The sequence below is a fragment of the Sminthopsis crassicaudata genome, chromosome 4, assembly GCF_048593235.1.
Source record: "Sminthopsis crassicaudata isolate SCR6 chromosome 4, ASM4859323v1, whole genome shotgun sequence".
Classification (NCBI taxonomy): domain Eukaryota; kingdom Metazoa; phylum Chordata; class Mammalia; order Dasyuromorphia; family Dasyuridae; genus Sminthopsis; species Sminthopsis crassicaudata.
The window spans coordinates 378,594,872-378,620,378 of NC_133620.1; the positions used below are offsets into that span (position 1 = coordinate 378,594,872).

General features: G+C 35.4%; 1 protein-coding gene across 1 annotated transcript in view; it reads left to right on the plus strand.

Annotated features, from left to right (window-relative positions):
- Positions 1 to 21,029, plus strand: part of FSAF1 (40S small subunit processome assembly factor 1) — a 32,007-nt gene extending 10,978 nt beyond the window's left edge. The window contains exons 3-7 of the mRNA XM_074262343.1: positions 15,188 to 15,244; positions 15,698 to 15,793; positions 15,912 to 15,998; positions 18,145 to 18,200; positions 20,320 to 21,029. Coding sequence (XP_074118444.1) covers positions 15,188 to 15,244; positions 15,698 to 15,793; positions 15,912 to 15,998; positions 18,145 to 18,200; positions 20,320 to 20,458 — 435 coding nt within the window. The 3' untranslated portion in view covers positions 20,459 to 21,029. The remainder of the gene's footprint in view (positions 1 to 15,187; positions 15,245 to 15,697; positions 15,794 to 15,911; positions 15,999 to 18,144; positions 18,201 to 20,319) is intronic.
- Positions 21,030 to 25,507: the final 4,478 nt, after the last annotated feature.

Genomic DNA, 25,507 nt, shown 5'->3' on the forward strand with positions numbered 1-25,507 from the left:
AATTTCTGCCATACTAATTTACAGTTTTCCCAACAGTTTTTTTTCAAATAATGAATTTTTATCCCAAATGTTGGTATCTTTGGGTTTGTCAAAGACTAGATCAGGAGGTACACCTAGACTACCTTCATCTGACTTTTTTTTCATTAGTTCCCTTGCAATTCTCAACCTTTTATTCTTCCATATGAATTTTGTTGTTATTTTTTTCTAGGTCATTAAAATAGTTTCTTGGGAGTCTGATTGGAATAGCACTAAATAAATAGATTAGTTTGGGGAGTATTGTCATCTTTATTATATTTGCTCAGCCTATCCAAGAGCACTGAATGTCTTTCCAATTATTTAAATCTGACTTTATTTTTGTGGCAAGTGTTTCATAATTTTGCTCATACAATTCCTGACTTTCCTTTGGTAGATATATTCCCAAATATTTTATACTCTCAACATTTGTTTGGAATGGAATTTCTCTTTGTATCTCTTGCTGTTGCATTTTGTTGGTGGTGTATAAAAATGCTGAGGATTTATGTGGATTTATTTTGTATCCAGCAACTTTGCTAAAGTTGTGAATTATTTCTAATAACTTTTTATTAGAATCTCTGGGGTTTTCTAAGTATACCATCATATCATCTGCAAAGAGTGACAGTTTGATTTCCTCATTACCTACTCTTATTCCTTCATTGCTGAGGCTAGCATTTCTAATACAATATTGAATAGTAATGGTGATAGTGGGCAACCTTGTTTCACTCCTGATCTTATTGGGAAAGGTTCCAGTTTATCTCTATTGCATATTATGCTTACTGAGGGCGGTAAATATATGTTCCTGATTATTCTAAGGAATAGTCCATTTATTCCTATACTCTCAAGCGTTTTTAGTAAGAATGGATGTTGGATTTTATCAAATGCTTTTTCTGCATCTATTGAGATGATCATATAGTTTTTATTAATTTGATTATTAATATGGTCAATTATACTAATAGTTTTCCTAATATTAAACCAGCCCTGCATTCCTGGTATCAATCCTACTTGATCATGATTTTCTGAAGTCTTTTTGCTAATATCTTATTTAAGATTTTAGCATCAATATTCATTAAGGAAATTGGTCTATAGTTTTCTTTCTCAGTTTTCTATCTACCTGGTTTAGGTATCAGTACCATGTCTGTGTCATAAAAGGAGTTTGGTAGGACTCCTTCATCCCCTATTTTTTCAAATAGTTTATATAACATTGGGGCTAATTGTTCTTTAAATGTTTGGTAGAATTCACATGTAAATTCATCTGGTCCTGGGGATTTTTTCCTGGGGAGTTGATTAATAGCTTGTTCTATTTCTTTTTCTGAAATGGGACTATTTAAGCAATTTATCTCCTCCTCTGTTAATCTCGGAAGCCTATATTTTTGGAGGAAGTCATCCATTTCACTTAGGTATTGTTTTATGAATTAATGTTGGCAGAGAAAAATCAGAGCAAAAGGGAAGAACCATGGGAGATATTAAAAAAAAAAAAAAAAGAAGTGAACATAGCATGTGTTGATTTTTATTCAGTCTCCTTAGTTCTTTTTCTGGATGCAGATGGCATTTTCTGTCCAAAGTCTATTGGGATTGCTTTGGATCACTGAATCACTGAGAAAAACTAAGTCTTTCATAGTTGATCATTATACAATCTTGCTGTTATTGTGTACAATGTATTCCTGGTTCTGCTCGTTTCGGTCAGCATCAGTTCATGTAAATCTTTCCAGATTTCCTTTATAAAGTCAACTTGTTCATCATTTTTAATAGAACAATAATATTCCATTACCTTCATAGACCACAACTTGTTCAGTCATTCCCCAATTGATGGGCATCCACTCCTTTTCCAATTCTTTGCCACATAAAAATAGCTGCTACGAACATTTTTGCACATGTGGGTCCTTTTCCCTCCTTTATGACTTCCTTGGCACTGCTAGGTCAAAGGGCATTGTTCCAGATTGCTCTCTAGAATGGTTGACTCATTTCAGAACAACAACAATGTATTAAATGTCCCAGTTTTCCCACATCCCCTCCAACATTTATCATCATCTTTTCCTGTCATCTTAGCCAATCTCAGAAGTGTGAGGTAGTACTTCAGAGTTGTTTTAATTTGCATTTCTCTAATCAATAGTGATTTAGAGCATTTTTTTCATATAATTATAAATTGCTTTAATTTCATCATCTGAAAATTGTTCATATTCTTTGATCATTTATCAATTAGGGAATAATGTGTATTCTTATAAATTTGACACAGTTCTTTATATATTTTAGAAATGAGACCTTTATCAGAAATACTGGCTGTAAAGATTTTTTCCCAGCTTTGTACTTAATCTTGTTTCTGTTTGTGCAAAAACTTTTCTTTCTTTCTTTCTTTTTTTTAAATTAAGGCTTTTTATTTACAAAACATGCATGGCTAATTTTTCAACATTCATCTTTGCAAAACCTTGTGTTTCAAATTTTCCCCTCCTTCCCCCCATCCCCTCCCCTAGACGGCAGGTAGTCTAATACATGTTAAATATGTTAAAATATATATTAAATCCAATATATGTATCATATTTATATGATTATCTTGCTGCACAAGAAAAATCAGATCAAGAAGGAAAAAAACTAGAGAGAAAACAAAATGCAAGCAAACAACAGAAAGAGTGAAAATGCTATGTTGTGATCTACATTTAGTTCCCACAATCCTCTTTCTGGGGATAGGTGGCTCTCTTCATCACAAGATTATTGGAACTGATCTGAATTATGTCATTGTTGGAAAGAGCCACATGCATCAGAATTGATCATCATATAATCTTGTTGTTGCCGTGTACAGTGATCTTCTGGTTTTGCTTATTTCACTCAGCATCAGTTCATGTAAGTCTCTCCAGGCCTCTCTGAAATCATCCTGCTGATCGTTTTTTATAGAACAATAATATTCTATAACATTCATATACCATAACTTATTCAGCCATTCTACAGCTGATGGGCATCCACTCAGTTTTCAGTTTCTTGCCACTACAAGAAGGGCTGCCACAAACATTTTTTTTTGTGTAAAAACTTTTTTTTAATTTAATCAAAATTAAATCAAAATTGTCCATTTTCCTTTCATAATGTTCTCTAATTTTTCTTTGATCATAAATTCCTTCTCCAAAGGATCTGAGAGGTAAATTATTCCTTGTTCTTCTGATTTTTTTATGATATCATCCTTTATGTGCCTCTTATTCCTTTCTAAATGTATGTTGTTTTCTCTTTTACTTATATCTGATGTGATTAGGATTCCCTCTAATAATTCTTTCCTCACCTTTCTCCCATCATATATATATAAATATGTGTGCGTATATGTATGTATGTATGTGTGTGTATACATATATATGTGTATATATATATATTTCCCTCTTTAATTCATTTTCTATGAGAATAGGGGTCCAGAACTACCAGTCCTCTTTCCCTATTTAATTCCTCTAGATCAGTTCTTTCTCTTGTATCTCATTTGCATAAGATAATTATTCTTTTTACCATTTTTGACATGGTTTTGCTTTTTACATCATACTCAACTCTATCATAATCTTTGTTTTGAACTCCCCAATTATTAAGGGTTGTCTTAGACAAGCAGTTTATATTTTACATATAAAAAATTGGTTTGTCCTTTTTGAGTTCCTTATACTTTTAATCTTTGACATTTACCTTATTTCTCTCAAATGTTATACATCAAATTTTCTATTAAGTCCAGGTTTTTTTTTTACAACAAAATCCTAAAAATCTGGCAATTCGCTGAATGTCCATTTATTTTTTTATTCAGGATTATGCCTAATTTTGCTGAATATATTTTTTGCCACAAGCCCAAATCTTTTAGTCTTTTTATATATCGTTTTCTAAGACCTGCGGTCTTTTATTATAGCCACTGTAGAATCATACAAGATTCTAATTGTGACTCCACCTTATTTTAATTGGTTTTTTCTTGTTGCTCATAATATTTTATCCTTGGCCTGGAGGTTTTGTAATTTGGCCATGATATTCCTATAGGTTTTCCTTATAGTATCTCTTTCAGGTGGTAATTGATGGATTGTTTTTCTATTTCTGAATTTCCCCTCTTATTCTAACACTTTGCCTGTTCACTTAAAAAAGTTATTTATATGTTATTGTAATCAGCTCTAATCCTGGAGTTTGGGGGATAGTGCCTCTGACTTCCTTTAGTTCTCCTCTCTTGCTTGGAACCTAAACCAAGAAGTCTGCCTCCTGTAAGTGTCCACAGCCAACCATGTCCCTGCCCTGCTGCTTCTGAGCTCACCTGGAGTGGGCTGGGTTTTTTTGTTTGTTTGTTTGTTTTTTGCCCAGGGTCATGTCTCTGCACCTGACATCCCTTATCAGCAGAAGTTCCCTCACTCTTTCACACATACCCTTTCTTCTCTCCTCCTTCCCTTTTTCCCCCTTTCCCTCCCCCCCTCTCCCCCCCTGCTTTGTACCTCATAGGAACCAAATCTCCCATTCTGTAATCTTTCTCTCTGCTCCAGTTTTCCCAGGAGGACCACTGTTCTGCCCCAACTCTGGCTTGTTTTTACCACTCTGTGTTCACCCTGAAGCACTATTTTGTCTTGCTTTCGGAGGAAATCTGGAGAGCTTGGGATTTTATGACCTATCTGCCATCTTCCCAGAATTCTCTCGAAGCTTATATTTTAATAAGGTGAGACAACACATAAGAGAAAACTGAAAGACTGGGAGAAATGAGGGGACAGTCCCCAAGCTGGTGCTACCTGGCAGAGAAAGTCCAAGGAATCACAAAGTAATGTCTGGAGAATGAAGACGTGGCTGGTCTGGCCAGTTTCCATAAAGTAGAAGTTCCAGGAGAACCAGCCAATCAGGAAGAAGCTTCAGGAGGAAGAGTCTACTTCCAGAGTGAGAAATGGGGGAGGGAAGGGATAATGAGGCTTCTGGAAGGAAAAAAATGAGTCAGGAGTGGATCCTATCTACAGTGGCTTTTATTTTAGAGAGTAAGATTGTGACATTGGCACAAAAGTGTGCATGCATATATATATGTGTGTGTGTGTGTGTGTGTGTGTGTGAGAGAGAGAGAGAGAGAGAGAGAGAGAGAGAGAGAGAGAGAGAGAGAGAGAGAGAGAGAAACAGAGAGAGAGAGAAACAGAGAGAAACAGAGAGAAACAGAGACAAAGTGTGAGTGTGTGTGATTTAAAGTGTGAGTGTTTGAGGGAGAAAAATGTGTTAGAGGACACTGTGAGAGACAGTGTATGTGTGTGTGAGAGACAAAGCATGAGTGTGTGTGACAAAGTGAGTATGTGACAGAAAGTGTGAGTGTGTGTGAGAAAAAGTGAGGGTGTATGAGAGACAGAAAAATAAGTGTGAGATTGAGTGTGTGAGAGACAAAGCATGAGTGTGTATGACAAAGAAAGTGAGTGTGTGTGAAAGAGGAAAATGTGTGTGAGATGACACAGTGTGTGTGTGACAATATGAATGTGTGTAACAGTGAGTGTGAAAAAGACAGAAAAATGTGTGTGAGAGAGACTGGTGAGACAAAGTGAGTGTGTATGACAGAAAAAGTGAGTATGTGTGAGAGACAAAGCATAAGTATGAGAGACAAAGTGTGAGTGTGTGTGACAAAGTGAGAATGTTTGAAAGACAAAAAAATGTGTGAGACAGTGTGTGTGACAGAAAGTGAGTGTGCAAAAGAGAAAAATGTGTGAGAGACTGACAGTGTGTGTGACAGAAAAAAGTGTGAATGTGTGTGAGGACACTGAGAGACAAAGCATGTATGTGAGACAATGTGAATGTGTGTGACAGAAAGTGAGTGTGAGAGGACATTGTGAGTGTATGTGTGAGAGAGAGATATAGTGTGAGTGTGTGAGAGGATACAGTGTGTGTGTGTGTGAGAGAGAGAGAGACTTTTTTGTTTCTTTAAATGGACTGGGACTCTGATAAGGGACAGAAGAGATTATTTTCTCCCTTAGGATATTGAATTGGATTGAGAAGGTTGTGATACTAAGCAAATCATAGCATTGAAAATAAGAAACTTTTAATTGGAGTCATGTAATTAAGAATGCAGGAGTGTTTTCAGGTTTTACCAGTTTTTTCTCTGCAGATTTCACTTTTGTGTTTTGGAGAATCCTCCTTTCTCTCTATTGAAGGTTTACTTCAGGTTGTGGGGGTGGACAGCAGTAGCATCCAAAGATAAGCTTTAAAATGTTGGCTTTAGTTCAAGAACAACTCACAATTGTATATAGTCTTTAAGACTTGACTAAGGCAACTTTGTGCAGTAGATAGTACAAATGTTATCATGCCATTTTTACAGATGAAGAAACAGATTATTTAACCAATTTATTCAGGTGTGTTGGTCATTGTTAGAGCAGGACCTTAAAGTTCAGTTCTCTGTCCACAGTAATAGGCTGTTTTTTCATAGCCCTTAATGAATAGCTCAAACTTGAACTCAGTTAAAACAGCTAAGATGTTGTCTTATTCTTTGCTCAAATATCTTATATTTCATTTGTTGTTCAGAAGTGTCTGACTCTTCATGATCTCATGGACCATCCCATACTATCCATGGGGTTTTCTTGAAAGGATACTGGAATGGTTTGCCAATTCCTTATCCAAAGGCATCTAGAAGTTAAATGGCTTGCCCAAGATCACACAACTAGTTTAAGGTGTTTGAAGCCAGGTTTGAATTCAGGTCTCCCTGATTCCAGGCCCTATACTCTGTCCCCTGAGCCTTTTAATTGCCACTTACATTTCTCTACCTTTTGTAGATTGCAGATCATGTTCTTCAATGGCATTTTGGAAAGAGCATTATTAGATTTGGTAGCAAAAATTCTGACACTGATTCTAAGTATAAAATAGCCCATGTAAATGTGACCTTGTTATCTGCCTTACATTTGCCCTAACTAAAGCAATAAGTCAATCGTTGTTTGTTCCTTTTGTCCCAAAGATAGCTTGAAAACCTTTTTTTTTTTAATTTGCAGTTGAGTTTTCATAGACTTCAAGTTCACCTCCATTCTTAACCTTATATTTATTTTTCTACTTGAATTTACATATTGATATACTCTCCAATATAGTACCTCTCTGGTAATCAGCCTCCTCAAATCCTATGATTGGTATTTTCACTATGTTCTAGCTACCCTTAGGAATGATCCTATCATTAATGTTATCATTTCATCACTTTTGGATTTCTTCTATGTTTATACCATTTCTCCCACCCATAATTCCAAAATTCCTTTATTTGACCATAACTTTCCAGCTCTCCTTCAGTCTCACCTCTCTTAAACCTATTTTTTGACTTCACTGTAACCTTCAGTCTAGTCCAACTTTGCCTGATTTTCTAAGCCATCACCCTCTAGCATTATTTTCATCCCCTTCAAAATCTTGACTATAGTTTTAGCAATTCAGCTTTACACTTATTCTCTTCCCAAGTCCCTTGCCTCCTTATCCTGTTGCTCCCTTTCCAAATTTCAACTATACACCATTTCCCATCATTTGCATATTCTATTAATCTACAAATGTCTTACCTTATTATTATTATTATATATTATTATTATTAATCCTTACCTATTCTAATTCCTTTAATCTCTTTTTCTTCTATTATTGCCACAACTAACATATTTAATACAATATTGAATAGTAAGGGTGATAGTAGGCAACCTTATTTACCCCCTATCTTATTGGGAATAGTTCTAGTTTATCCCTATTACATCTGATGCTTCTTGATGGGTTTAAATAGATGCTACTGATCATTTCAGGGAAAACTCCATTTATTTCTATACTCTCTACTGTTTTAATAGGAATGGGTGTTGAATTTTGTCAAATGCTTTCTCTGCATCTATTGAGATAATCATATGATTTTTTTTTTTTTTTTTAGTTAGTTGTTGATATAGTCCAGTGGTCCTCAAACTTTTTAAATAGGGGGCCAGTTCACTGTCTCTCAGACTGTTGGAGGGCCGGACTATAGTAAAAACAAAAACTCACACTCTGTCTCTACCCCTCAGCCCATTTGCCATAACCCAGCGGGCCACATAGTCCTCAGTGGGCTGCATAGTCCTCAGTGGGCTGCATCTGATCCGTGGGCTGTAGTTTGAGAACCCCTCATATAGTCAATTATCCTAATAGTTTTCCTAATATTGAACCAGTCCTGCATTTCTGGTATAAATCCTATTTGGTCATGGTGTATTATCTTAGAGATAACTTTGCTGCAATCTCTTTGCTAATTATTTTATTTAAGATTTTTGCATTATAGCCAAATTCTTTAAAAAAAAAAAAAAGTTGTCTGTGTTCTTTGCTTTCATTTTCTCAACTTCTGACAATCTGACTTTTGTTCTTATCATTGTCCTCACTAGTTTTTTCCAAGATTATCACTGATCTCTTTATAGTTACAATCCAATGACTTTTTCTTAGTAAAAAGCTTGTTAATTCCTCTTGCAGCGGTTGACAATGTCACCTCTTCTGTCCTTCCTGAATTCTCATAACACTGATCTCTCTTAATTTTCCTGCTATATGTCTGGATGCACTCTTCAATTTCCTCTACAGGATTATTATCCTGCCCCTTATCATGGAGGAATTCCAGGTCTCTGTCCTTGATCCTCTTCTTTATATAACTCTGTCTTGATCATCACATTAACTCTCATGGAGTCAAGTAATATCTCTCATCAGTTCCAGGCAGTCAAGTCTCCCTTCTCCAACTGGATCTGTTTGGTAGCCTGTATCATCTATGAGTTGTGTGTGTGTGTGTGTGTGTGTGTGTGTGTGTGTGTGTGTGTGTATAATACCCGTCTGTGTGCCTATACACCCTCCTTACTCACTCTCTTCAAACTGCATACTAATGATCCAGAGGTCCCTCTGTAGTAACCTAAGTAGCCCTGACCTTGGTTTTTATCCTAATCTCAGGTACAATATTCAGAGGATATTCTCCAGTAAAAATGCTAGTTTTAGGCTCAGGCTCCTGGGTTTCAACCCAGTGCTAGAACAAATTACTTCATCTCTCTCTTTGGGTATCAGTTTGTCCATCTACTCCAAATGAGTAGACCATAGGTGAGATTTAAAACCATGTCCTCCTAGCTTCAAAGCTGGTTCCCTATCCATAACACTGTGTTGCCTCTAGATAAAAACAGCCTTTTTAAGGATTTCCCCAGATAGTAACTCATTCTTTAAGTTACTGAAGTATAAGAACTTTCTGTATAAGTCATCTCTTGTGCTCTACTGAAATCCTACCAAATTTTCATACTTCAGGTTTGATCTTTGACCTACTCTCCCTCAGTTCACTAATTGTACTGAAGACTTCCCCAGCTAAAAATGGATTGATTCCAAAAGTTTGTTATGTAACTTATTTGTTTAGGCTCACTCATAGAATTCTCCCTTGTTACAAAACGTCTGGCTAGACAAAGCAAGTCTAATTATTAACTATGTCTTTCAACTAATACTGCCATAGATTTAGAACTGGAAAGGGAATTAGAGGTTGTCTTATCCAGTTCCCTCATTTCACAGAGGAGAAAACTGAATCTCAGAAAGTTTAAGCTACTTGCTTGGGGAGGAGAAGATTGTTTTCCTGATACTTTTGTGAAATCAGGTTTGGTTTTTGCATTGATTGGAATGCAGTGCCCTTTGAAAATTGCATTTGGAATGTACTTTTCCCTGGCAATAATATTCTGTTCTATTGATTGGATTAGGTTTTTTAAAACAAGCTCTTTTTAGTAGATTTTTTGCTCTCAATTTTGTTCTTTGATTTTTGTAATTTGTATTTTGGTATTTGTCATTTTCTAGTGTTTTTTTAGTTGTGTGCCTATATCATTGACCTTTGCTCTCTCTGTGCTTCTGTCTGTGTCTCTTTAACCTCACTCCCACCCCCATCCCTTGAGTCCTCTTGTCTATAGGTGAAGTGTAAGAAACTGCTTTGGTTGCATCCTAAAAATTTTGGTGTATAGTCTCATTGATATTATTATCTTAATGAGATGATTGATAGTTTTTATGATTATGATTGACCCACCTATTCTTTATTTTATTTTATTCTTCTTAATAGTATTTTATTTTTTCAAATACATGTAAAGATAGTTTTCATCATTCATTTTTGTAAGAGTTTGTGTTCTAATTTTTCTCCCTCCCTCCCTTAAATATATGTAATGCTTTTAAAGATATTTATGTATTTGTCATGTTGCGCAAGAAAAATCAGACCAAAAGGGGGAATAAAACCCGATAAATAAACCAAAAAGAAGGTAAAATCGCATGTTTTGATCCACATTCAGTCTCCATAGCTATCTCTCTGGATGCAGATGACCTTTTCTAACTCAAGTTTATTGGAATTTGATCATCACATAATTTTGTTATTGTGTACAATGTTCTCTTGGTTCTGCTCACTTCATTCATCGTCAGTACATGTAAATCTAGGCTTTTCTGAAATCAGCCTGCTCATCATTTCTTATAGAACAATAATATTTTATAACATTTTTATACCATAACTTATTTAACTATTCCCCAACTGATGAACATCCACTTAACTTCTAGTTTCTTGCCACTACAAAAAGAACTGCTACAAACATATTTACATATGTAGGTCCTTTTCTCTCTTTTATGATTTCTTTCCACCTGTTCTTTAGAATTAATTGATTGTGAAAATTCTCAATCGATTTTCAATCTTTGCCTCAAAGACTCTTTTATCGAATATAATTTTATTGCATTATTGTCTGTGAAAGATGCTTTTAAAATTTCTTCTTTTCTGCATTCTTTTGTGATGTGTTTATGCTCTAATTCATGGTCGGTTTTTGTGAAGGTGCCACATACAGTTATACTTAGAATCAAGTATTATTCTTGTTCATTTATCTTGAGAGGCCTAGATGAAGTATTTTAAATGGTAGCTACATTTCCAGGGCAGCACACAAAAGCCTGCTTAACCCATAATATATGTAGATAAATAGTACTTATAATATTAGCCTAAATTATAGGTCATATGAACAGGAAACCTTGCAAGGCAGAAGGGTTTTGTATTGTTAACAAGCATCCAATTAAACATACATGTATTCTTGAAAAACAAGAAATCCTATAAGAGTTTAAATAGGGAGTAGACAGGAGAGTTGGGTGTTATCAGTCAACCAACAGATGTTTATTGAGCGCCTACTATATGAAGTGTAAAACATAGTCCCTGTTTAATGAGTTTATAATCTCGTTGTAGTGATTAGGAAGGTATCCTTTTGTACTCCTTTGGACCTCATTATCCAGCAAGAGCCCTGAAATCCACCCCGATCAGAAACTTCTGCCTTTCCAAGTGGGAGCTGAAGGGCAGACCTAAGAGCACCTCCTAAAACCTTCTTTAAGGAGAGTACCCGTGCCGGCATCCTGTCTCTATTGTAAATATCTTCTCTTTACCTCCTTTTCAGCTTCCCTTTGTATATTGTCTTCCCCCATTAGATTGCAAACTCCAAGGCAGAGACTGCCTTTTGGCGGGGCAGGGCTATTTCTAACTTCAGCACTTAGTACAGTGCTATTACATAGTAGACTGTTAATAGTTTACTGACAGGATTCACAGACACACATTCACTAGTGAGTGCATCAGGGCTTCCTGTATTTGTAGCTAACTGAAGTGTTTGCAAAAAGTTTATAATCGGGTCTTCTAGGTCACCTCCCTTACTAGATGGAAGAATGCTTTCTCTAGGTCAAATAGGAGTTACTCAATGATGTTATTGTGTGATATTAGGCAACCTTGAATTGATGGGCAGGGCCTTTCCATAAAGTATTTAGCCATTAAGTTTCTCTATTAGCATCATGCTCCTAACTATGGAGTCAGTGGAAAACTTTTACCACCACCAGTCAAATTGGAAATAAATTGGGCCATGAAGCAACTTTAATTTGGTTAAGCTGTTGATTATTACAGATCTGTAATAATTTGAATTAATTAATATTATCATAAGTATTTTACATATGTAGATGAAGGTATTTGTTCCATAGGATTTTAGAGATCTTTTAAGTCATCTACCATTATTAATATAAGAGATTAAGCATGTGATGAATTCATTAAGGAATGGCTTTCAACTATATTAAACATATTAGTTATATAAATATGGTGTCCTAGCTCCTTAATCTTTGTTGCTTGGTGTACTAGTCACAACCACAGATTAAGATAAGAAGGGCTGGGGAATAGATGTCATCATTTTCCCTAAGGATAGTTATGAGGGAAGCTATGAAGGATAGTTTACCAATTGTGTTTATGCTCTTGACTGATTAATCAAGTTTCTGTAAAGGAAGTCTTGTGAAAGATTACCTATTCCAAGAAAAGTATTTTAAAAGTATTTGCTTATTCTGTCAGGGAAAGATAACAAAAATTCCAGATGCAGGAGAATTGTGAAATTCATTTAATGTGGCTTAACAGCACTAAATCTAAATTTAGCAACCCCTCTTCCCAAATTACATGTGAAATTTATATGCTTAAAAAGGAAAATATGCCATATAGAGTTTTGCAATTTCTAGTATAATCCTTTCTATTCTACTTTGTGTATAAAAATGCTTATATTATTTGGTGTCTGCTAAATTGAAAATAAATTTTAAAAAATACTTAGGCAATAAGCTTGGAGAGATGATGGTTAACAAAAGTATGCTTAAGCTCTTTTTGTGTTAGCAAAGAATTGGAAAATAAGTAGATGTCCATCAATTGGGGAATTGCTGAATAAGTTATGGTATATGAAGTTAATAGATTGTTATTGTTCTATAAAAAGTGATGAACAAGCTGACTTTAGAAAGGCCTGGGAAGATTTATATGCAATTGATGCTGAGTCACACACAGTTAGGAAGTGTTAAGTGTCTGAGACCAGATTTGAACTGGCGTCTTCCTGACTTAAGGGCTGGTGCTCTGTGCCATCCAGCTGCCCTTACCATTTACTATTTATAATTTACATTTCACAAGTGTCTTCAAAAGTAGAAACTTAGATGCCTTCCTATTATGTGCTAATCAGGCTAAAGTCATGAATATTTACATTCAGTCTTCTATTTTTGACAAAAATAAAGTTTCCTCTCTCAAAACAAATGCTTAAGGAAGCAATGGAAAGGGAAACTTTTTTTTTTTAAATTATTTTTAACACACATTGCTTTATGAATCATGTTGGGAGAGAAAAATCAGAGCAAAAGGGAAAAACCATGGGAGACCAAAAAAAAAAAACAAAAAAAAAAAACCAGAAAAAAAGCAGTGAACATAGCATGTGTTAATTTACATTCTGTCTCCTTTTTCTGGATGTAGAAAGCATTTTCTGTCCAAAGTCTATTGAGATTATTTTGGATCACTGAGCCACTGAGAAAAACCAAGTCTTTCATAGTTAGTCATTGTACATTCTTGCTATTATAGTGTACAATATATTCCTAGTTCTGCTTGTTTCAAGCATCAGTTCATGTAAATCTTTCCAGGTCTTTCTAAAATCAGCTTGTTCATCATTTTTTATAGAATAATAATATTCAATTACCTTCATATACCACAACTTATTCAACCATTCCCAATGGATATCCATTCATTTTCCAATTCTTTGCAACCACAAAAAGAGGTGCTACAAACATTTTTGCACATGTGGGTCTTTTTCCCTCCTTCATGATTTTCTTGGAATACAGACTCTTGTAATGGCACTGCGGGGCACAGTTTTATAGCTGTTTGGGCATAGTTAATGGGAATTTTCTTTAAGAAGAGGTTGGAAACTGACACTGATTCTTTCTAGAAATTATGTATATTTAGAGCTTATTGTATCAAGATTGTTAGGTAGAGTGTCAGAGAAAATGTAAAGTCATTGTTCAAAGACTACACACTAGTCACATCATGACATGGAATACCACAATATACAGTATTACATAATTCATAAGTACTTATTACTATATATCAGGTATTGTGCTAAACTCTACAAATACAGAGATAAATACAAATAAATACAAAAATAGCCCTCAGAGTGCTTACACTATCAAGGAAACACTGTGTTGTACATGTAAGTAGAAACATATAGACAAGAAGTGGTATGTTGTAAAGGGGGGAAAGAAAGAAGGACAGTGAGTGGACTGCAGAAGGTGTGGTAGACTCATATAATTTGAAATAAGGCAGAACATAGATAGAACTAAGATTATAAAGATTTCTAAAGGCCAAACAGAAAAAATTTCTGTTTAATCATAGAAGTAGTAATTGGGAGTCACTGGGGTTTCTAGGACAGGGAAGTAATATAGTTAGATTTCCATTTTAGAAATACCACTTTGGCAACTATGTGGAGGATTGGATGAAAAGGAGAAAATCCAGAAGCAGTCACAAGTAGGTAGATAGATAACAAGCATTTAGTAGTGTTTACTAGTGAAGAGCAAGCTAAACAAAAAGAAAGACATTCTCTGTTCTCAAGCTACTTACATTCTAGTTGGAGAAGACAACATTAGTGAGTAGGAGGTAAAGGACAGATATCAGTACCTGGGCAAGGGGCATAGTGGCAAAATCTGTCTGGCTGAAAGGAGAATGAAGCTTATTTGGTCTGGGCTTATTTCCAAAATAAAGTTCAGGAAAAGAGCTTATGAATGGGAAATGGGAGCTTGACAAAATGGAATGATACTAGAGTATATTTAGACAGGTGATGAGTCAAATATCAGAATGAGTTATGTTGACAAAGTCATTAGAGTCAAAAGTACAATAAAAAGTAAGGGAGGCCTTTGGAGTGAACAAAAATAGTACAGGTGGTAAATGGTGAGTGGCCTGAACTACACAGAGTACAACTACATAGAATATATAGAGAAAAAGTCAATATGGTATAGGAGATGAAGAGCCAATTTCAAATTCAAGAAAGTCAGAATCCAGATCTACCCATCTCAACATATACTGATTAGTCACTTAATATCAGTGCTCTGGGCAACTCCCCAAAAGTATACCTTGCTTAGCATTTGCCAATCTATTAGTAGTAGGAATTTATTCATGAGGAAGATCCTGCATCAATAAAATCCCAGGTATAGAGGCCCTGTAACTCTTCCTCCCCCCAAAAAAATTATATTATAAATATACAAGTTGCAGAACAAAGTTCTCTATGAGGTCCAAGGAAGAAGGATATTTCCTGACTGGGAAAGGGCAGGTTGACTAGTATGAGTAAACAAGTTGAATATAAATACACGTTCTGACTCTCTTAAAGATTGTTTTTGTATTTGTCCAAACTTCCGGAGTCAACAGTCATGGGCATTACACCAATATGGTAATGAATTGATTAAATGAAAATCTTTCTTTTTTTTCTTCCAGACAAAAATTAGTGCCCTTGAAAAGGATGTGGGTATACAAGAGTTTAATTTGGAGAAGGTATGTACTGGAAGATCCTCTGAAGATTTCAGAGGAGGAATGAACATAAATCTTGGGTAAATTCTGAATTTTATTCCTCCTCTCTCATTAATTTGTACAGAAATTGCGCTTTATGTTAAACTTCCCTTATTAATAAATATTCCTTATAGGAATAGAGAAGTGGGAAGATTCAAGGTGGTGGTTTCTTATATACATTCTTAATGTTCTTTGAAGTATCTAGAATTCTTTACTGTAATTGGGAAGGGAAGCATATATTAGGAAAAATGTTTCTAACATCACTTAAACTTGACTTAAAGCATAAAAGATTAAAGGAATTACTCCCAATAGGTTAGTAACATTAATAGTAATTTTAGTTATAAGAGTACAGGCATAGTTAGTATTGAGTGCACTGGGATGTTTTCTTTAGTGCAGTTAGAATGGTAATTAATATCTGTTGTTGCTCTCTGTTCACAGGCCCGTTTGGAAGTGCATCGTTTTGGGATCACTGGTTATGGGAAGGGGAAAGAACGGATCCTGGAACAGGAGAGAGCCATCATGCTTGGTGCTAAGGTCATCTGCTACTTTCTGCCTTCCTGTGCCATTTAGGGGGTGATAGGGAAAGATAGGCTTTGAGAGGGATTTTTGCCATTGAGTTAAGATCAATAATGTGTCTCTTATTTCATTGCAGCCTCCAAAAAATAATTATGTGAATTACAAGATTTTACAGGAGCAAATCAAAGAAAAAAAGGCAGCAAGGGAAGAAGAGAAAAGAATGGTATGAGCTTTTTTCTTTTATACCTTTTATATTTTTATACCTTGAAAAGATTTTGTGTATTTAAGTCACCACAGCCTACCAATTTAGCTCTGAATGGGAAGGCAAATTGAATCAAGAAACATTTATTAAGCATTTACTATGTGCCAGGCATTCTTTAAAATGTTGGGGGGACACAAAGAAAGGCAAAAAGTAGTACTTGTTTCCAAAGAGCTCTCAGTCTAACAAATAATATGTACAGGATAAATTAGGGTGATTTTAGAGGAAAGACATTAAGACAGTGTTGGTGATGGTGTTGATAATGATAACTCACATTCATATAGTGCTTACTGTGTGACAGACACTGTGCTAAGTACTTTTACAATTATTGTCTCATTTGAGCTTCACTACAACTGTGGGAAATGGGTTCTCTTATTAGCTCTTACTTTACAAATGAGGAAACTGAGGCAAATAGGATGAATAACTTACACTGGATCATACAGTCATTTTCCAATAGATGGGGATCTGTTTTGTTTCCAGTTCTTCGTTACTATTCACAGCATCATCAACAATGCATTTGTATGCTTATCTTTTCATAACCTCCCCAACATTTACTATTTGCCATCCTTGCCAGTATGCTAGTTGTGAAGTAGAATTTAAGGATTCCTTTATTTACATTCCTCATTATCAGTAAGACAGATTATATGATTGTTAATCATTTGACCACTTTTCTATGGAGAGTGACTTTTGTTCTTACACAATTTCATTTAAGGCCTATATAGAATGGATATCATACCCTTATCAGAGATAGTTGATATAAAGGTTTTTTTTTTTTCCTAGTCAGCTGTTTCCCTTCTTAGCCTAGATGAAACAGTTTTATTAATGTAAAAGCTCTATAATTTCATTTCATTAAAATTGCTCTATTTCATCTTTTCTAATCCATTTCTCATTTGTTTGATTAAACATTCATCTCCTATCCACACCAAAAATAGCATATGATCTACTTCAATTTTTATTTTTTGTTGGTATAATCTTTCATATGTTTATGCTATTTATTCACTTTGAATTTATTGTGGAATATAGTGTAACATGTTGGTCAAAACCTAATTTCCGCCAGACTGATTTTCCACTTTTGCCAGCAGTTCTTATCAAATAAATACTTCTTTATTCTGTAATTCACTTTTTAGTTTATTAGATTATTTACTTCAGTTATTTCTTCTTATTCTTTATTCTTTATGTTCCACTGATTTAATTTTTTTCCTGCCAATAGGTAAGAGCATTTATTATTTTACTATATGCCCGGCACCATGTTAAGATGGCAAGCTGCCCTCAAAAAGTTTACATTTTAAAAGCTTATATTCTAAAAAATTTACATTGCTTAAGAAGACCATATATAAAGGAGAGATAGGAAGAAGAATGAGGGGGGGCCTATGACCCCATAGAAAACGCTGGAAAGCATAGTGGAGGCTTAATTTCTGGGGAATGTAAGATAAAAGCCCAAGATGGTTCATGGGAGAAAAACATGTTCTACTGAGGAATAGATTAGGATGAAGGCCTAAGTAGAACTAGTATAGTTTGAAACTGAAGTCTTATATCCCAGCCAGATAGGGGAAGAGTTCAAAGTTCAGGGTATGGAGTTTAAATTTAGAGGGAGGAGGAAGTGGGAAAGGTCAGAGGGAAGTTGGAATAATTTGGAACTGATTGTTTGGGTTTTTTTCCTCCAATTCTAATTTATTTATTTTTATTAAAGTTTTTTTATTTTAAAAACATATGCATGGATAATTTTTCAACATCGACTTTTCCAAAACCTTGTGTTCCAAATTTTCCTCTCCTTCTCCCCACCCCCTTCCCTAGATGAGAAGTAATCCAATTTATGTTAAACATGTGGAACTGGTTGTTAGGAAATATCAAGAGGTTTTGACTATGACTGTTTTATAATAAGAATTTAAGATCTAGATGTGCTATTTCCCTTTTCATTCTTATCTTTTCATTTTTCCCTCTGATACTCTGGTTATTCTTTTGAATTTTACACTGTTGATTCTTAATTTTTTTTTCAATTGAATGACCTATTAGAAATAAACTGAATGTCTTTGTAAGAATTAGTATTTTGAAGTAACATTGGAACACGATATTACTTTGACATAACAATTCTTTGAAATTCTGAAATTAGGCCCAGGTCACAGATGCTTTCAGAACAAAGAAGAGGAAAGGTTCAGAGGATAATAGGTGAGTACTAAGTTTCAAAAAGTTAATGATTAAATTCCCATTTAGAAGTCATAACAAAATCTTGCCACTAGTAAGGCATTTTTTTACTTATCCAGTTATGATCCTACTTTATTTATCCAGTTTTGTCACAATAACCTTGTTGGAAATATGGGTAGGATAATTTTGTAATCCCCAGTTTATATGTAAAAATGCAAAGGTAGAGAAGTAACTTCTCCCAAACAACATATTTGTCCCATTTCCACCAAGCTGAACCTTCTCTAGCTTCCCTGAATCACAGATTTTTTTTTTGTCAGACAACTCAGTAACTGTAGCCAAACTCATAGATCTTTGAAATTAGCACTTAACCATACACAGCAATCAATAGTACCCATAGACCCAAGATTGGCATTTCTAAACTCAGCATCAATTTCAAAGGAAAAAATTAGGTAAATTTTCAAATTTTTTTCCTATTTGCAACAACACAAGACTAGAACTTCTAGAATCCTTTCCTCTCCATCCTTTGCCTGAACCCCAAGCAATTCATTGTTGTGTTGAGACTGCCTTGTTAATAAATTAGGTCTTGTCTAAGACGATGTTAACCTGCCATATTTTCATATTTGTCATCTTCAGTTTTATGTTTCTGAAATCATCTCAGCCCATCTCAAAAGGATACTCTGACCATTTCTTTCTTTGGTTTTGGAATAGAATAAACATTTATTAAGCATCTCCTGTAAGCACCTCCTATGTGCCAGCCACTGTTATAAATAAGTTCTTGAGACTATTATCTCATTTGATTCTCACAACTGCAAGAGGTGGATGCTATTATCGTCTTCATTTTCATTGAGGCAAACAAGGATGAAATGACAGAGGCATACGATAAGTACCTGAAGCCAGATTTCAGATGTTCCTGACTCCATCCTCAATAATATCACTTACCTGGCTCTACTTTGTCTATGTGATCCTGGACAAATCACCTAATTTGTGGGCCTCAGTTTTCTCATTTATAAAGTGAAATGTGACGATCTTTTTAAAGAAAAATACATTTTGTTGGTGCCCTTTTTCTTTGTATCACAGTTATCTCAATTCCATCCCCACTCTTGCCATTACTTTCCATCTCTCCCACCTAGTTTTTGCTAGGATTTAAATTCAACAATATGTATCTGGCTTAGGACTATGAAATTCCAAATTTGACCAGAAAGCTAGAAGAGAGCAAAAATATATATAGATAGATGATAAGAAGAACCTTCTTAGTTCTTAATGCCAATGTGTAATAATGCTGTCTGGATGCTTCCTTATTTAAAACATATCTCCTATTCTCGTCTCTAGGACTAGTTGACTCTTCACCCTGAGATATAATGAGGGGACTTTGAATTAAAATACATGTGTAACACCAAAACTACACTTTATACTCCCCCTGAACTCTATTAACCCCTGTACCTGCAAGGAACATTTTGACACTTGAAACATGGTATTTGATAAGAAAATGCTAGCTTTAATTAGAGGTCTCTCCCCTTGCTTTTTAAATTATGGATTTCTAGTCATTTTTAAAAGTCGATTTTTTTATATTGGCTGTGAGCAGATGGTAGTAATACTAATTCTTTATATCTACCACAAATGGATACTTTATAATTAATTATTTAGTGCCAAATAGTATCAAACAGTATTTTATAAATACTTAGTGTTAAATTAGTTAGTTTCAGATCAGTTAAAACCATTATATAGCAACTGGGGGAAAAAAAAAGAAAACCACTTAGGGAAAAACCTCTGATACAGTGACCACATCTACTGTACATGTTTTTGTGGTCTCCTATCCCTCTATCATTAAGGAAGAAATATTCATTCTCTTTTCTTTGGGACTATCATTGGATTTTATGATCTTGAGCACACAAACCTTTCTATTCTCTTTGATACAATACCATGTAATATAAAACATTAGTAATTTTCAGTATTGTGTTTTATTCTTTTGCTATGATTTTCATCATCTCAGTAATCTTTTGCTCAAAATAGCCTTTTTCTCTTAATGTCCATGTTAAGATGTCATCTTTGATTTCCCCTTAAGTTAGGACTTTTGATAGGTACTTTGTGTATCTTGTTCACTCAACTTAATTATATCCTCTTTTTCTCTTATTTTAAAATCTAGGAAATCCAAAAAGAAGAAATTGGCTCCCAACATTTTGTCAACAGGGTCAGCAGGGCAAATTGGAAAATTCAGAAATGGGACCTTGATTCTGAGTAGTGTGGATATCAAGAAAATAAATTCTTCTAAACTGACTAAATGAAATATTTCACTGAATCAGCTGAAAAAAGAGAAGAAAAACTGAAATAAGCTCCATGATCCGAAAGGAGGCCTATAAATTCATTCAAAAACTTCCTTATTTTCACATTTTTTGCTGGGGCTTTTTATGTCAATTCCATTATATCGGTCCCTCTTCCCAAAGAATTATGGCTTCTGACAAAAGGAAACAAAAAAGGAAAAGAATTCATTTAAACCAAGCAACAGATAACTAAAGTGAAGTGTTGTGACCTGTGTTCCATAACCATTGTCTTCTATCTCTATCTGCAAAGAAAGAAGGGAAACACCTTATTCTACTCTTTCTCTAAGGCCTAACTTGGTCATTTCCAAGGATTCCATTTCTATTGTTTTATTGTTGCTCTTTTCATTTTCATTCACTATATTATTTTCCTGTTTGTCTTTCACTCATCATCAATCAATATACATCTTCTCATGTGCCTCTGCCTTCACCATTTCTTTCAGATATGTACCATAGGTTTTTGGGTTTTTTTTTTTAAAGCTATTAACCCATCACTACGAAAAGTGCAACTGAAAAAATATAAGATATCAAACAAAAATGTCTGTGTGACCTTTTTATCATTGAGTTGGGGAATGGAGGAAGTTGGGAGGGGATATATGCTTAACTATGTAATTTATGCATTTTCTAAAAATTTTTTCCTTTTAAGGAAAGAAAAATCACCTAATCATTCATATCATATTTCAGAGTGGTGAGACTGATTGTTAAAGTATAGAACTGGCCATTTGTCGGAAAGATTAATAATACAATGTTAGTTTTTTCTTTCTTTTTTTTCCCCTTGAGGCAAATGTGGATAAGTCATCTGCCCAGGGTCACACACTTTGTGTTGAACATCTGAGTTCAGATTTGACTCCAGGGCTGGTGCTGGATCTATTCTGCTACCTAACTGCCCTGTATGTTGGTTTCTTAAGTGTTTTTTAGAAAGGGTAAGTTGAATGTTAGAGCCTAAAAGGATCTTAAGTGATTATCTAATTCAATCTGTTTATTTTGTAGATGAGAATTCTGAGGCCTGAGAGGGAAATTGACTTGGTTGAGGTTACATAGACAATATTAGGATTCAAATCCATATCATTTTGCTCCAAATCTAATCCTCTTTCCCCATTATACCATCATTTTCTCTTTTATAGTTTATACAGTATAAATTGGTTTTAAGAAAGTTTACAAAAATTTTTCATGCCCAAAAGCTTTCAGTAGAATGTGATTATCATAACATTTTTAAAAATTCTGAATTCTTATATACAAAAACAAATGAGCATTCTCATATACTTAAATATTCATAATAATAACTAAGTCTGTATTATTCACTTTACAAATATTTCCCTATTTGATTCTCATAGTCACACTGAGAGATAGGTGCTATCTTATTTTACAAATGAGGTTAAATGACTTGCTCAGTGTCACACAGCTAATATGGATCTGAGACCAGAATCGGACTCAGACCTTCCTGTCTCTAAGCACTGTGCCACTAGATGTGTTTATATGGAGCAGAATATTCTATATGAAACTATAAAACTCCATTTCAGACCTTTTGCTCTTTAAAAAAGCAATCAATTACATTATTTTCAAAAATTCCCTGCTAATCTACATTCCTTTTGAATGTCCTTTCTTATTTACATATTTTTAAAAAATGTTGAGTTAATGAAGCCTTTTGCCCTGATTGATTATCTTACTGTGCACACAGGGCTAGAGCTGGTGACCTGGTTGCTAGTCCCTGCCTGCTTTTACACATGGTATAATCAGTATAGTCATCTATGACTAAAAGGCTATAAGAGTAGATTTCTGTCCAGTACAGCTTATCTTTGAATCATGAGTGTCTTGAGTTGTTTCCAGTTTCTGTAGGGTATTGGATAATCAGACAAATTATAGTAGGCTCTGTTATAGGTCAAATAGATTGGTCATCTCTCAATTCCTAAATGGCTTCGTAAGATAAGATCATATTTATTATATAAAGTATTTCATGTATATATTTTTTATATAATGTGTGAGAGAGAGAGAACAGTACCATGTTTTATCCATGTAGCAGTTCCTTAGCTCTCAGAATCTCTCATTATAGTGCTTAAATGCTGTTGCCTGCTCTCAAGGAGCCTACTTTCTATTTATATGTCAATCACATGTAGGGTAGCCTAATATCTACATGGGAACATTACTAAAAAATTTTTCCATCTGAAAAACTAATAGAACTTTTAGAGCTAATAGTTTGGGCTAGAATAAGCTGGAGAATGATTTCTGGTGGCAGCCGTTCACGGAGTTGACATGATGGGTCAACTGATCAAAACACCAAAAAACAGCCCAATAATAATTAGTCTAAATAGACCATACAATTACATAGGATAAAGTAGTCAAGGCTTATAATAATTCATATTCTCAAAATAGTGGCACTGTATAATTTGCATAGATTTCCTGAGATGTAGCCTACTAAAATTCCACCCCCTGTACTGGTACACCATATCCTTCCTGGACATAAGTTGAGTGGTACACCACTTCTGAAAGTAACTCCAGGAGCTAAGTCCTTTTGAATGAATAACTTTATTAGTAGTAACTTTATTCATGTACAGCACCCTTGAAAGCTTTGGGGATACAAATAGAAAAGTTCTTAAGCTCACATGGGAGAAAAACACAAAAGTTTCAGCTGCAAGTCAGATGGAAACATCCCATAGTCCATAGGAGTGCAACCAAAAAAAAGATATGAATGCTGCTTTATTGTCATATACTCTGATAAAATTAGTTTCTGATGTACTATTTGATAATGCCAAGGTGGCAACAATTTCCCATTCTGAGACTTCAGTAGTGATGGCTGAAGTAAGAGTAGTAGCCAGCTGCATCTTCATAGGGCATGTTCTCTATGGTCGTCATGGCTGAGGGCAGTGGGTGGAAGCATTGCTGTTTCCAGGGATCTTGGATTTAGATCCAGGATTCTGATCTGTCTCCATTTGATCTAAAGGAATGGTGGTCCAAATGGGGTGGTGGGTTTGACTTGCTTGGCACGGCTGCTTGTTCTCTTAGGGTGTTTTTTAAGTTAAGTAGATTTGGGGGCAGCCAGATAGTGCAATGGACAGAGTACTCAGTCTGAAATCAGAAAGACTGGACACTATGAACTTGAGCAAGTCACATTGAGTTTGCCTCCATTTCCTCACCTATATGAGCTGGGGGAAAAAATAACAAACAACTCCCAAGATCTCTGCTAAGAGAACTCCAAATGAGGTCATGCATGAAGAGTATGAAAGAACGGAGCAACTACAAAGCTGTGCTCCTCTGCTTCCTCTGTGAGTGGTAGGTGGTTGGCATTTGCTGGGAATGCTGGCTACTTCTGTCCAGGGGGCTGCTTCCCCACATGATGTCTGTGTTGGCCCCCCCAGGGCTTATTTTGGACAGCAGTTGTGGCTGGTGGTGAGAAAAGTAGGGCCCCTTCTCCACAATTAGTTCTCAGTGGTAGCTGCAATGACCAGACAAGAAAATCTGGATCTTGCAACATGTAGTTGATGTTGGCTCTCCACAGGACTCCATAATTCAGACCTTAATCTGTGTTTTTTTTTTCCCCTTAATTGCTAAACTCTCTCTCTCTCTCTCTCTCTCTCTCTCTCTCTCTCTCTCTCTCTTAATTGACAACATATGCATGGGTGATTTTTCAACATTGTCCCTTGCAATCACTTTTGTTCCAACTTTTCACTACAATTGTAGCGAGCTGTCGTCTCCAGAAGCTGCCGGATCGCTCTCTGGGAAGAGATCTGCTGTGTCTACTCAAATCTTTCAGACAGATTCTTCTTCCTGTAGTGAATCGTTGTCTCCAGGCAGTTGTTGTTAACTCTTGTCCTTAGAAGTGACTTCCCTTCCTGCAGAGAGCCCCGTCAGGCCTCATGTAATGCAGAGAGTCTTTCTCTTGAATCCTGGCTCTGAGTCTCCTCCAGCTCTTATCCTTCTCCAGGCCGATCTGCCCTTTGCGCCCAATGCTGTCTCTTTTTATCCTCCCAGAGAATGGGCGTGGGATAATGCAAGGGCTTCTGGGAAGAATCACCCCAGCCAATGAGCTTGCCCCCTCTATCAAGTCAACCTGAGTTCTCACCTTGTAATTGTCCAGAAAACCTGAATTCTCACCTTGTCACCATCCAGACAACCTGAGTTCTCACTTAGTAATCCTAACATATAATGATCTCCTGGTTCTGTTCATTTCATTTAGCTTCAGTTCATGTAAGTCTCCCCAAGCCTCTCTGAATTTATCCTGCTAGACTACCTGTTTTTCAGATGAAGCAAGTCTATATAAATGCTAGCTATTTTTCAGGCAAGTACTATTTGGTTTTTAGGAAATGGCACAAATTTACAACTGAGTGGGTTTGGATGGCCTTTTAGTTAAGAAACTAAGAGGGGATATACTGGGTGGAGCAGTGCCCTTAATGGGAGGATAACCCATTGCTGGAGAAAACTTGAGGTTTGGGTTATAATTATCTTCACAGGACAAAGAAGGTTATACCATCAATGCTGTCAGAGGTAAGATGCTTGAGATAAATCAGAATGGGGAGTTTGGTAAAACCTGAGTGAGGATGGGAAAAATGGGCATATGACTAAAAAAAATTATTTAATGTTGCCATTGGAGAATAAATTTGAGCCAAGGAAAAAATGGGCAAAAAATTTTATGTGAGGATGTCAGCGGTGAATTCTAAAATAGCCTAAAGGAGCGCTTTATCCTAGGCAATCTGACAGGTTTGATGAACATGTTTATCAGTTAGGCAACAAGATTTATTCAACACTTTATAAGATCAATTCCTGGGCTTGCTGTGGTCACAAAGACAATAGCAAAATAATCTCTGCCCTCAAGGAGCCTACTATATAAATATATAATTGGTTCAAGGTAACCTAGTCTGAAAGGCAGAGGTGAGGAACAATCAAGGTCTGCCAAATCCAAATTTTTGAGTTTAATCTTGTAGAACGGCCAGCGATTCTAAAACATAATGGTATAATATCAGTAATTCCAAAACATGATGGTAAGATATATCATACACACACATATGTGATGCTCCTAACAAT